The sequence below is a fragment of the Bubalus bubalis genome, chromosome 5 (genome assembly GCF_019923935.1).
Source record: "Bubalus bubalis isolate 160015118507 breed Murrah chromosome 5, NDDB_SH_1, whole genome shotgun sequence".
NCBI lineage: Eukaryota > Metazoa > Chordata > Mammalia > Artiodactyla > Bovidae > Bubalus > Bubalus bubalis.
This window is the reverse complement of record NC_059161.1, coordinates 78,342,330-78,356,817: the sequence shown is the minus strand read 5'-3', so window position 1 is coordinate 78,356,817 and position 14,488 is coordinate 78,342,330. Positions and strand designations below refer to the sequence as shown.

At 45.6% G+C, this 14,488-nt stretch overlaps 1 protein-coding gene across 6 annotated transcripts in view; it reads right to left on the bottom strand.

The window, feature by feature from the left end:
• RBBP5 (RB binding protein 5, histone lysine methyltransferase complex subunit) overlaps nucleotides 1–4,938 on the bottom strand; it is a 39,319-nt gene extending 34,381 nt beyond the window's left edge. For 5 of the 6 annotated variants that reach the window (XM_006062269.4, XM_006062270.4, XM_006062272.4 and 2 more), the window contains exon 1: nucleotides 4,799–4,938. In XM_006062269.4, coding sequence (XP_006062331.1) covers nucleotides 4,799–4,817 — 19 coding nt within the window. In that variant the 5' untranslated portion in view covers nucleotides 4,818–4,938. The remainder of the gene's footprint in view (nucleotides 1–4,798) is intronic. The other variant, XM_044943285.2, reaches the window with a different exon arrangement.
• Nucleotides 4,939–14,488: the final 9,550 nt, after the last annotated feature.

Sequence of the window (14,488 nt, the reverse complement as noted above, 5' to 3'; positions counted from 1 at the left end):
CAGGAAGTCCCTCCTGGCATGCTTCTTAAAAGTGGTGCCAAGCAACTATATGCCAATAATTTAAAAATAAATAAAGCTGGTGCCACCCTCACACACTCACTTTCAGCAACACACCCTTCTCTTTTTGAGAATCTGACTTTAGACTGCTTTCAGTGTGAGCACACCAGTTCCTGCAGGGCCCTCCTCTTTTTTTTCTAGTTATAATCCTTTCTCCAAACTGCCTTTTTGCTTTCTAGGTCTTTAGAGGCTTCCTTCTCCCAGTCTGATGACATGGAATAATACCTATTCCCTAACTTGCTGCACACCTTCCTCTTTAAAAATCCTGGTATCAGGAACTCTAAAATTTCATGGTCCTTTTCTCCCACTGGAAGTATTTTGGACTTGCCAACTAATTCTTCCCTACTGTAACAGTTAGGTCCAGAGTAGTAGTTTCCATTCCACTTCCTCAATCTAACAGGTGATGACAAGAGTCAGCACCATTTCTTTTTAGAGAAATGCAACTTGCAGGTGGCTAAATAACTGATCTTACCGCAACCTAATCTGACACCACGGCTGCTGCAATTACTACATTTCCCTGGCTCCAGTCTGGCCTCCATCATCAATCCTTAACAAAGCTGCTACCTTTACAAATCCTTAAGAAAGCTGCCTGTTTTCTAAGCCCCAAATCTCACCACATCACTTACCTGCTCAAAAATCTAAACAATTTATGATTGTTAGAATCAATCAAAAATAAACAATATACTAAAATCCTAAGCATAATTTTAGAAAGCAATAATCTGGCCCCTACCAGTACTTAGCATTTTGTCTTTAACTCCCCATTAGCACCTGGGACAGAATCTGGCATAACCCACCCCAAGCACCAGCTGTAAGCTACCAGCATGTGAGTATCCATGACATGTCCATGCCTCAAGCTTGCCCCCACTGCTCTCTGCACTGGTAATCACCTTCATCATCTTTTCCCTTTGGAAAAATCCTACTCCATCTTTACTGTCTGACTTAAACAATGCTTCTGCTATAAAATCATCCCCAAATTCTACTGCTGCCGCAACAACGCAGAATTAACTGCTCTTTCAGCTGAATTCCCATAATGGACTCCTACCATTTATTGTGGTTTGATATCATACAGTCATTCGTTTACACCCCTCTCCTCTGTGTGCATGTCAGTCGCTCAGTCGTGTCCAACTGTTTCTGGTCCCATGCCCTGTAGCCCACCAGGTGTCTCTGTCCATGGACTTCTCCAGGCAAGAATGCTGAAGCGGACTGCCATTCCCTTCTCCATAGGACCTTCCTAACTCGGGGACTGAACCCTGGTCTCCTGCATCACAGGCTGATTCTTTACTGTTTGAGCCACAAGGAAGTCCTCTCCTCCCAGTTCTGCGCATCTATCCAGGGCAGAAACTGTATCTTATTTCAGGGTTTATCAGACATTAGGACCCAGTCCACCACAAATGGATGAACCATTCAGTGAGCCACACAAGTTCTTTAATAGATTAGAACAGAAGATACCAGAGGCCACTGAGCAAAACAACAAGCAGTATCACTGTGAGAAACTTAGTTACATGTATATATAATGGCTTATGACAAAATATATTTCTTACTGTGAATTGACTTAAGTTTGAAAAACTCTTACTTAAATTTATCTCCAGTGCATACTGCCTAATACACTGCAAGGCCTCAGTGGCTAAGACTCAGTGCGTCCAATGCAGGGGGCCTGGGTTTGAACCCTGGCCAGGGAACTAGATCCCACACGCTTTAACTAAGACCCAGCAGAGCCCAATAAATAAATACATTCCTTTTAAAGAAAGAAAGTGGTTGCAGAGGTAAAAGTATTTGAGAGTCCATATTAAGAACACATTATCATTCCTTTATCTGGCCAGATATGCTTTAGTATGCTCCCACAATCACTTCTGTTCCTTTCTCCTTTTTATCTGCAATAATTAACTTTCTCACTGTAAAGAATTCAGTCATTCCCATAGAGAATTATATCCTGAGTCCAGTCAGTCTTCTAAACTGTCTAACCTTCCAAAGCTACTGCTCCTTCCTAAGCTTTTCCTGCATGAAACCTCTGCACCATACATGAAAACTCCGTCCTATGACTCTGCTCTTTCAAGGTATGCGCCTACTACCTTTCCTCCATCCCTGAGTTTTTAAAAACAAGAATCAACTCTGCCTCCAGTCCATCTCCCACATCTTCCTAAATTGTAATTGGTTTCTGTTCAAGTTGCTAACGAGTCCCAAGTTGCCCAAAAAGTGAGTAGCCCTTTCTCAGCTCTGAGCCTCAATTGCTCCACAATTGCTTCTGTGGAAGATGCCACACTAACCCATATTCTCTTTTACCTTTAATGAATACATATATGAAAAGCACTTGAGATGAGGCCGAGCTCACAGTAGGCAGTACGTAACTGTTAGCGGATATATTATCATCTATTCCTCCTCTTCTCCTTGAGATATAGATTACCATCCAAGAATCTGTCCTCCGCAGTTTCCTTTTCTTCCCCTCCCACTTTCTCCCTGGGTCTTATCATCTACCCACAAGGTTTTGATTAGCTTACTCGTAGGAGTATTATCGGAGAAGGCAATGGCACCCCACTCCAGTACTCTTGCCTGGAAAATCCCATGGACAGAGGAGTCTGGTGGGCTGCAGTCCATGGGGTCACTAGGAATCAGACACGACTGAGCGACTTCCCTTTCACTTTTCACTTTCATGCATTGGAGAAGGAAATGGCAACCCACTCCAGTGTTCTTGCCTGGAGAATCCCAGGGACGGGGGAGCCTGGTGCGCTGCCGTCTATGGGGATGCACAGAGTCGGACACGACTGAAGCGACTTAGCAGCAGCAGCAGCAGGAGTATTATGAATCTCTCTCTTAAGTACAAACCTCTCTCCTAAATCCCATGTCAACACTTGACATACCCAATGTTAACTGTATTTTCCAGATGTTCTTAAATGTTTATGAACAGCACCACTATCGATCCCATTACTTTTCACTTCACTCTCTTCCTCACCACCAGCACCACCATCACCATGATATGCAATCAATTTTCAAACTGTCAACTCTACTTTCTCTGTCTTTTCTTCCCATTTTCTAGTTCAGATCTTCTGTATCCCTCATCTACTCTAGCCCTCCAAGCTGGTTTCACAACTTCCAAGACTTCCACCCCACACTGTTGCCAGATAAATCTTTTTTTAAAGATAGGTCTGACTGAGTTACTTAGCAGGTCAAAACCTTTTAATGCATCTGCTCTACTTTCCTTAAAAAGCAAAACTTCTCAGCTGGGCATTCAAGAGCCTCCAAAGACCAGATAGCAACAACCCGGTCTCTTCACCTTCTCACGTTATTCACAGTATCCACAACCTGGCCAAGCAGGAAAATATCTTTGGGATACATTTCACTGACACCTTAGCTCAAACATATTCCTAAGAAGCATTCCTCCCAATATTTTCAACATTTTGCCAGTCTTAAATATCCAGTCAAAACTCCAAATCCTCCACAGGTTTTGTTTTTCTTTCTAGATTACCTTTCTTGCTACTGCTAAGTCACTTCAGTCGTGTCCGACTCTGTGCGAACCCACAGACGGCAGCCCACCAGGCTCCCCCGTTCCTGGGATTCTCCAGGCAAGAACACTGGAGTGGGTTGCCATTTCCTTCTCCAATGCATGAAAGTGAAAAGTGAAAGTGAAGCCGCTCAGTCGTGTCCGACTCTTAGCAACCCCATGGATTGCAGCCTCCCAGGCTCCTCTGTCCATGGGACTTTCAGGCAAGAGTACTGGAGTGGGGTGCCATTGCCTTCTCTGACCTGTCTTGCTCTGCCCCAAAGATATTCACTCCCCTCTTTCAGATGTTCTTAGCCTTTTGCTGTTGTTTAGTGGCCAGTCGTGTCTGACTCTTTCGTGAGCCCATGGATTGGCACTTCCCAGGTAAGAATACTGAAGTGTGTTGCCATTTCCTTCTCCAGGGTATCTTCCCTACCCAGGGATCAAACCTGAGTCTTCTGCATTGCAGGCGGATTCTTTACCACTCAGACAGCAGGGAAGCCCTTAAAAGCAAAAACCATTCCTTAAAACGCTTTAGGACTGTCAGCGTATCTTCTGAATTTAATTTTTTTAAAAACAGAAACAAACATAGCAAGTCACTGAGAAGTTCTTGAAAACCTGACATCTTTCGGCTATAAGGCTGATGAAAACCCAGAAAGACCTACAGTTTATAAACAGATTGAAGGAAGAAATGAATCAGAGAGAGTGACAAAAGAAAACGTCCTTCCAGCTCACTGCTCAGCGTTTTACACAACGTCCCTGGTAAGTAACATAGACAGCTGGACTCCAGTGCCAACTGTGCACTTACTTGCTTAGCGCCTTCAGGTCAACAGCCTCCGAGAGTTTTTCATTTACTCAATGAGGCACTGCTACCAGAAGACACACAAGTTCCTCTCCTTAGGCACCCATGTTTCAGCAAACCCTGACAAGTGCTCAGAGCCTCACCTCCCTTCCTAGGTTCCCGCCCCAACGTAACTCGGGTCCTGCTCTGAGCTCCTGCAGCACCTGGGATCCCTGTATTCGAAAGTAACTCGCAAACTACCTGTCCCTGTCGTTCCACAACTGAACTGCAAAGCGCGATCGAGGAGAGCGACGCACTCCGCTCGGGCAGAAGCCCGGCTTCCCGCTCCAGTCGCCGCTCCTGACCGAGGCGCCCACAGATCCGTCCAGAGCCGGGTCCCGGAGGCTGCAGGCGCGTCCCCTCCGCCTGGGCCCCTCCTTTCCAGGACCGAAGCTTCCCCAGGACCCAGCCACAACCCTCCTCACCCAGCAACTCGAGGTTCATGCCTGAGGACTCCGGCCGCCCGGCCTCAGCTCAGCGACGACACCCGCGCCCGCGCCCGCCCGCGAAGCCCGCGTCCGAGTTGGGGGCGCCGCAGAGCGCCGGCGCAGGCCCCGGAGACTCCCTGCCTCAGAGGACCCCGCGGCTTCCGCCGCCTGCCCTCGCTTCCGCCTTCGTTTCCGGCGGGCTGTCCACGAATATGCCTAACCAAAAAGAAGACGGACCGCCTTCGGAACCACTTGACTGTGGTATTTTTTTAAGGAACGAAAATGCTGTCGTCACTCGGTTTTTTCCACGTGCCAGAGTTTTGGGCTGTCCCCCCGAGGCTCGAGGTAAGTGAGTTAGAGGGTTCAGGCACAGACTTAGACGACTCACACGTCCTTGCTGTGTGCTCCGCGCGCCGTCCCGGCGGGGTACCTCTGCCGCGGCTGAAAGGTTCCGGCTGGGGCGCCGCTGAAGTAAAGGAGCCCGCGGGACAGGTCGGTCCCAGAGCTTGCGGTGGGTCTCACGGCGGTCAGGGCGGTACTCAGTCCCTGCGCGCGCTGCTTGTCGGGTACCTGTCTCAGTCTGGGAAAGTTATTTCACGTTTGTAAAGGTATGTCGTCGATCCCACAGAAACGTCCATTGGCATTTATCCAAGGATCTACAGTGTGTACCCAGAGTTCGCCAGGACGCCGAAAGTGAGTGGGAATGAAAGGTGACTGCGTTCCCTGGAGCTCAACCAGGCAAGGCTGTAATGAGATACCCGAAGCAACGACAGAAGAACGGTTGATGTAACTAGCGAACGGGCAAATTCTATATAAACGAACTTTGACTGTGGATGCTGTGGGCAATCATAAAAAAAAAAAAGCAAACATGGGCATAAGTTGGCAGCAAAAAAAAAAAAAGACTGAAGCTAGATCCTCTTAAGTAGATTTAAAACCAGTCATCCCAGCTTCACTCTTAGTCCTGACTTTACCCTTTGGGCAGTATTTTGTCCTCTGTGCCTCAGTTTTGTTATATGTAACACGGGGGTGGTGCTTACAGGGTTATTGTGAAGATTAAATGAGTTAACGCATATGAAATATTTAGAACAGCAAATGCTTACTAAATGTTAACTATTACCACTTTCCCCTAAATTATCTCACTTCCTTGAGCCCGCTAAGGTAAGTTAGTGGTCCCATTTGACCAAGTGCAGTAATTGAGGCCAAGAAATTAGACATGTTAAAGAAAAAACCATGAACCCAAAACGGCGTCACTAGAGCCGCAGATAACCAAATCTAGATCTAATACCTGACCTAAGTGCTGTCTCAGCCTTCCCCATAAAGTCTTTATCGGCTTATCTGAAGTTTTCTGGTTAGCACCAACCGGGTTATTCTCTCCTGGGCTCTCCACTCCTGTCTCCACCCCAAACTCCCCCTGAAGGAACAATATGCATGATAAAACCCCTGCCACTTCCTTCCTCCCTGAAAGAAGGTTTCTTGGCCTAAAAATAATCCTTTCTTTTCTTCTGCTAATAGCTCCCTTACCCCACCCTTCTTCCTCTAAGAAGCTTCTGAAATGGCAACCCACTCCAGTACTCTTGTCTGGAAAATCTCAGGGATGGAGGAGCCTGATGGGCTACAGTCCATGGGGTTGCGAAGAGTAGGACACGACTCAGCGACTTCCCTTTCTTTCTGTTCTGTACCGTCTTCCGGAGTGCCCTTCTGTTTACTAGATGGGATGTTACCCATCTAGTTTAATAATGCCAATTAGATCTTCAAATTTAGTGGGTTGGATTTTGGTTTTTAACAGGCAGATTGCATTCCTTCACATATCCAAAACAAATGTCATCCAAAATATTTTACTATTAACAATGACGGTAGGAGTATTTCTGCACACCCTTGTAATCATGTTATTAACCTGTCCTCTGAAACTCAGCCAATTGGGGATAGGTGAAAAAATGTCATGGTTACATTTATTTCTAAATGACGATGATCATCAGTTTTTCACATGTACAAATGTGTATTTTCCTCTTCTGTGAGGTGACCTGTGCATATCCTTCACCTATTTTTTGGATGGAGTATTTTGTAGGATTTTTAGGCAAGGAATAATCTGATCAGATTGATGTTTAAGAAAGAAAATAAGGACAGTGTGGAGTAGGGATTGATTAGAGGGGTGGAGAGTAGTCAGGAGATTACTGTAGTAATTTTGTAGAAATGAGGAAGACTTAGAGTCACAGTGGAGGAAAGAGAAGGCAATGCATTCAAGAGCAAGGTACCAGACAGAACTGACCAAATGGGAAGGACATCTTGCATGTGGAAAGTAATAGGAGATCAGTAGGCTGGTGTTGCTGTAGGAGATGGATGGGCTCCAGGTTAGGCATTTACAACTGGCCTCCTGCCTACATTTCATGGGGCATGAAGAAGTGGGCTCCAGGCTGGATACTTAAAACTGTTAGCATTTCTTGGGCTGAAAGATAGGTGGGCTCCAGTTAAAGCATTTACAGTCAGCTTCCTGTTTGCCCTCCGAAATGGAAGTAACAACAGAAACAGGGTAAACAGCCAGTGTTTGTATCTTGTAAATACCTTAAGGTAATAGTCATGGCAAGGACCCAGAGGGGCGAAACCCTGTTAGAGTAAAGAATTAAGGGATCTCCACTCCCCGCTCTTTCTGGACAAGGGAGAAACTATACTTTTGCAGAAAGGCTCCTTGTGGGTCCAAAGTCAAGAGATTCTGCCAGGCCATAATGAACCTTGCTCCTCTCAGAAACCTGCACTTCGAGATCCATATTGGCTGAGGGGTGCGTGTGTACCCAGGGGAGGGTCCCAGGTAGGTCAGGTGTGGGAAGAGAAACCAGATGATTGCCCAGAAGGAAGACAAAGACCCGACAGAACTGCCCTGTGTAAAGACTTAACTGCCTCTTTACCGTGCCCCTCCTCACTAGGGGAGACGCCCACACCCTTTCTCTCTGGGTATGTGTCTCTGCCTTGCTTCTGTCTTAACTGTCGTGGCCTGGGCTCGGGCTGCAAAAGAATTTCCAGACATGAGACAGAATGAGAGGGAAATAAAGTTTATTGGAGTGGGAGGCGCTGTTAGAATAGCGGGCCAGCTCAAGGGAGAACCGACGTTGAACAGGGTCCTTAGTCCACTTTTATAGCCAGGGTACAGGGAGTGGGATAGGGGTCTTGCAGGGCATTTGGGGATGGGATGAGGCTTGTATACTGGGTGGGGGTCGAGTAAGGCAGATACCTCCTCCCTGTGGGGTGGCGGGGAGACAGGTTATACTGCTCAGGAGGACCTGAAATCCATTAATAGTCACAGCATGGGGGAGGGAAAGATGATAAGGGTCTGGTTTTTCCGATCCTGCATTCCAGGACCCTCCTGGGTTTCGTCTGCTCCTTCATCCTTGGGTCACCACGGTAAACATCTCTCTGAGCGCTGTCCCACTTGTGCTATGTCTCGAATGATAAATCTGTAGCTGCATTTACAGTTTCGGCCTCCATAATAAATGCATTTTTCACTGGTGGCTAGGATTCCTGATCCAGCTTCATGCCCCCGCTCGGCGCTGCCTTGCCAAGATCAGTATGACTTACATGTTTCTAATTTGGTGGTTTGCTTTGCCAAAATAGAGAATGTAGGGAAAGGAATAGCTTTGGTAATGTAGGTGAAGAGTATCCCAGTGGGCCACGTTAGGCTTGAGGAGCCTGTGAGAAATTCAAATGATCCTATAGGCATGAAGTTCAGAGAAGTCTAAGCTAAAGATCTGGATTTCACGAATGGTAATGTGTATACTTTCCCACATTTAAATATCTCTGAAATAGAGATGTTTCTTACATTTGATTGTATCTCATCCCTGGTGGCTCAGATGGTAAAGCGTCTGTCTACAATGCGGGAGACCTGGGTTCGATCCCTGGGTTGGGAAGATTCCCTGGAGAAGGAAATGGCAACCCACTCCAGTACTCTTACCTAGAAAATCCCATGGACAGAGGAGCCTGGTGCAGGCTACTGTCCATGGGGTCGCAAAGAGTGGGGCACGACTGAGCGACTTCACTTTCACTTTCATAATTATTTAGCAGTGGGTTTGTTTCTTAACACTAAGAATAACTAAGATAGGATAATCAGGTGTATTATACTTGTAGTATCTTTGATTTGATGAAAGTGTTATTGATAGACTTTTGCTTTACAAAATCTTTTTTTTTTCCCCCAGACAAGTTGTATAGCCTGCGAAATCCTAATTCCTTAACCAGGAATCACACCTTTGCCCCCCTGCAGTGTAAGTGCAAAGTCCCAACCACTAGACTGCCAGGAAATTCCCTACAAAGTCGTATTAATACTACCAACTGCAAAGGAACGTACCCAGAGAGGGAAATTTAATATTCTTCCTTCTCACCCTGAAGCAACTTGTACCAGTCATTCAGATTGTATGTAAGAAAGAACTTTTTTTTAGCTAGGCCCTCATTAAAGGCTTTGACAGATCCTCCTGAAGTTAAGCCAGCAGGTGTTTAACTCTTTTCCAGGTAAAAATCAGGAAATCTCTGAGTGGAGCACCTCTTGATCAGCCGGAGTATGTTCTGCAGCTGGCTCAAATCACAGGGAGTATGGTGAGGGTTGGGAGAATATTGTAACATTTCAAGGATATAACCAGTGGTTCTCAACTTTAGCCACACACTGGAATTTCTTGGGCACTTCAAAATAATATAGGTGCCTGAGTCCCACTCCAGAGATCTTGCATTCATTACAGAACCTACCTGGAACACTCCTAGGCATGTTATATTAAAAAACTCCTAGGTGATTTTAATGTTCAGACAAAGTTGAGAACCACTACGGTAGTACAAGGCTCAGCCAAATTATTGGCTGAGACAAAGAGTGAAGACTTTCTCAGAAAGTCTCAGAAAGTACTCCTGATCACAATCCATGCTTATTGTCAGAGATTACAGACTTCAAAGGGAGAGCTAAGAAAGAAAACATTTTATGGACAGTAACATTAGCACAGCTCCCAGTTCCTAAAGAAACTTCCAATCCTTCCTAAAGGATTGGAAGAGGAGAGTGATCTGTGACGAACCTCTGACAATGGAAAAATACACATACACATACTGTGTGTAATTGCAAAATATTGGAAACCACCCAAGTCTTCATTGGCTTCCCTGATAACTCAGGTGGCAAAGAATCCGCCTGCAATACAGGAGACCTGGGTTCAATCCCCAGGTTGGGAAGATCCACTGGAGAAGGGAATGGCAGCCCACTCCAGTATTCTTGTCTGGAGAATCCCATGGACAGAGGAGCCTGGCGGGCTACAGTCCATAAGTTGCAAAGAACTGGACACGATTGAGTCACTAAGTGCATAAGTGCTCATACATTCGTGGCATACTATGCAATGGCATACTCAGCAGCTACTTTTAAAAATGAGGAAGAGGACTTCCTGGCGGTCCAGTGGCTAAGACTGCACTTCCAGGGGGCACAGTTTCAATCCTTGATTCTACATAGTTCATGGTGTGGATAAAATAAAAAAAAATAAATGAGACTTCCCTGGTGACTCAGTGGTGAAGAATCCACCTGCCAATACAGGAGACACGGGTTCAATCCCTGATCCAGGCAGATCCCGCATGCCATGGAGCAGCTGATCCTGTGCACCACAGCTGCTGAGCCCACATGCACTGCTGAGGCCCCAGCGCCCTGGAGAGGGTACTCAGCAACAAGAGGAGCCAGCACGAGGGAAGCCCCCAATTGCCAACCAGAGAAAAGCCCACGCAGCAGTGAAGACCCAGCACAGACAAAAACAAGTAGATAACACTTTAATTTTTAAAAATGAGAAAGAACTCTGTGAATTGATATAAAATAGTTGCCAAAATGGGCTACCCTGGTAGCTCAGCTAATAAAGAATCTGCCTGCTATGCAGGAAACCTGGGTTCTATCCCTGGGCTGGGAAGATCCCCTGGAGGAGGGCATGGCAACCCACTCCAGTGTTCTTGCCTGGCGAATCCCCTTGGACAGAGGAGCCTGGCGAGCTACAGTCTATGGGATCTCAAAGAGCCGGACACGACTGAGCGACTAACACACACACACACACACACACACACACACACACACACACAACACAGTTGCCAAAACATACTGCTAAAAGAAAAACGCAAAGCACAAAAGGTTTATCTTGAGGATGCTGCCCTAAGAAAGAAAGGAATTGGAGAGAACATTCTACATTTGCCCATCCGTGGGTAAAAGAAATACAGAAAAGATAAATCAGAATCTAAGGAGACTGGTTACCTATAGGGAGCAGGTGTGAAGAGAATGGAAGAAGTTGGGGGGAGGTAAACGTGAATGAGTAACGGACGTGAGGAAGTAGTGATGGTGTATTTTTTGTATGACTCTGACCCTTAGAACCACAGTTGTATATCACATACCCCCAAAATAAACTAAAGCCAACTAGGAGGTGGAGAGAACCCAAGTGGAATAAAAGTACTAACAATGACCCTATCATAAAGCAGTAACAGCCACACTAAAAAGGGTGGGAAGACAAGAACTAACATGAATTCTGGGAAACAGCATCTTGATTGGATACCAGAAGCCTGAGACAAAAAGAACTATAGAACTTACCTGGTGATCCAGTGGTTAAGAATCCACCTTAATGCAGGGGACATAGGTTCGATCCCTGGTCCTGGCCCGGGAAGGTTCCACGTGCCTGGGGGCAACTCAGCCCATGATCGAAACTACTGAGGGCCGGCTCCTCAACGAGAGAAGCCGCCCAAGTAAGAGGCTCGAGCACCACAGCTGGAGAGTGGCCCCTGCTCGCCACACCTAGGGAAAGCCCACGAAGCAACAAAGACCCAGTGCAGCCAATAAATAAATACAGTCTTAAAAAGAAGTAAAGAAACTATCACCATTAGGTAGACACTGGTAGTTGGTGCAGACTAGTTCCTTTAATGAGTGATATGGGCAGAAGTTTGAGAAGAAACGGCATTTGCATACTCTCAAAATGTCTACCTTAAGATGCTTATTAACAATGAAGGAGTGATTTTACAGTGAGAAGCTCAGTAAAAATCACCTTAAGTGATAAATGTCAACATCACCAGTAATAAGCTGCATAACATCAGGAACCTGTGATATAATTCACTGAGGGTACACATCATACCTGTAATATTCAGTCTACTTATGCTAAAACATCAAACTCAAATTGAGGCGCCTTTGACAACAGAACTAACTAGTACTCTTCAAAAAAGTCAATGATGAGAAATGAGGAAAGACTAAGGAGCTTTTACAGACTGCACTAGACTGCACAGGGAGAAAGAACCAAGTGCAATGTGGGGTCCTGGACAGGATCCTAAAATAAGAAAAAGACATTAGGGATGGAGCATCATACTGAGTGAAGTGAGTCAGACAGAGAAGGAAAAATATATGACATCCTAAAAAGAAATGATACAAATGAACTTTCTTAACAGGAAAATACAGACTTAGAAAACAAACTCATGGTTGTAGGGTGTGTGGGGCGGGGAGGGGAGGGATAGTTAAGGACTTGGGGAAGGTCATGTACACACTGCTATATTTAAAATGGATAACCTACAAAAACCTATTGTATAGCACATGGAACTCTGCTCAAAGTTAGGTTCCAGCCTGGATGGGAGGCAGGGGTTTGGGGGAGAATGGATACATGTATATGTATGGCTGAGTCCCTTCACTGTTCACTGTTAGGTCTTTAGTTAGTAGTATTGCAACAATGTTAATTTTGGGGGTTCTGATAATTGTACTGGAGTTATGGTACAGATGGTAACATTAGGGGAAAATGGAAGGGGGATATATGGAAACTGGTAAGCCTATCTTTGCAACTTTTCTGTAAGTCTAAAATTAATCCAAGTTAAAAAGAAAAAGGACAGGGGCTCCCCTGGTGGTTCAGTGATCAAGAATCAGCCTTCCAGGGCAGGGGACATGGGTTCCATCCCTGGTCCAGGAACTAAGATCCCACATGCCATGGGGCAACTAAACCCAAGGGCCACAACTAGAGAGAAGCCCATGCACCTTAAAGAAGATCTCATGTGCCACAATTAAAAATTGATGCAGCCAAAAATAAATACTCCATGCTTCCACTGCAGGGACATGGGTTCAATCCCTGGTGGGGAAACTAAGGTCCTGCATGGGGCTTGGTGCCACCAAAAAAGAAAAAGACATTATCTTCAGCTCTTCTCATGAGAGTGGTTCATGCAAATCGATTTTGCCTAACAATAAAATGAAGGCACAAAACTTTTAAAAATAAATGGGTGGTCCAGTGATAATTAATGTAAATAATTCAAGCAATTCCTCATAAATTACTGGGTCTGATAAGAAAGCCCAATAATGGTGGAAAACATGTCAATCTAAAGTTATAAATTAAAAAAAAAAAAAAAACAGGAAACACTGGTTCCAATTCCAACACACAGAATCTAGAAACTCCTTTTGGAGGCTCTTCATCCAGGTCCACAGAGTGAAGCAGCTTCAGGGCATGAGACCTGTGTGGTCACATAAGACCCCACACTTGGAAGGGCCACATGTTTGGTTTAATGTTCTGCTGTTGTCATCTTGAAAGTCTTAATTTTTGAACAAGGAAGCCCTGCATTTTCATTTTGTACAGTCAGTCAGTCAGTCAGTTCAGTCGCTCAGTTGTGTCTGACTCTGCGTCCCCATGAATCTCAGGACGCCAGGCCTCCCCGTCCATCACCAACTCCCGCAGTTCACCCAAACTCATGTGCATCGAGTCGGTGATGCCATCCAGCCATCTCATCCTCTGTCGTCCCCTTCTCCTCCTGCCCCCAATCCCTCCCAGCATCAGAGTCTTTTCCAAGGAGTCAACTCTTCGCATGAGGTGGCCAAAGTATTGGAGTTTCAGCTTTAGCATCAGTCCTTCCAATGAACACCCAGGACTGATCTCCTTTAGAATGGACTGGTTGGATCTCTTTGCAGTCCAAGGGACTCTCGAGAGTCTTCTCCAACACCACAGTTCAAAAGCATCAATTCTTCGGTGCTCAGCTTTCTTCACAGTCCAACTCTCACATCCATACATGACCAGTGGGAAAAACCATAGCCTTGACTAGACGGACCTTTGTTGGCAAAGTAATGTCTCTGCTTTTTAATATGCTATCTAGGTTGGTCATAACTTTCCTTTCAAGGAGTAAGCGTCTTTTAATTTCATGGCTGCAATCACCATCTGTAGTGATTTTAGAGCCCAGAAAAATAAAGTCTGACACTGTTTCCACTGTTTCCCCATCCATTTCCCATGAAGTGATGGGACCGGATGCCATGATCTTAGTTTTCTGAATGTTGAGCTTCAAGCCAACTTTTTCACTCTCCACTTCCACTTTCATCAAGAGGCTTTTTAGTTCCTCTTCACTTTCTGCCATAAGGGTGGTGTCATCTGCATATCTGAGGTTATTGATATTTCTCCCGGCAATCTTGATTCCAGCCTGTGCTTCTTCCAGCCCAGCGTTTCTCATGATGTACTCTGCACAGAAGTTAAATAAGCAGGATGACAATATACAGGCTTGACGTACTCCTTTTCCTATTTGGAACCAGTCTGTTGTTCCATGTCTAGTTCTAACTGTTGCTTCCTGACCTGCATATAGGTTTCTCAAGAGGCAGGTCAGGTGGTCTGGTATTCCCATCTCTTTCAGAATTTTGCACAGGGCCCTGCAAATTACATAGCTTGTCCAGTCTGTCTCTGCTTGTTAACCACAACTGTGCAGAGAGAGGAC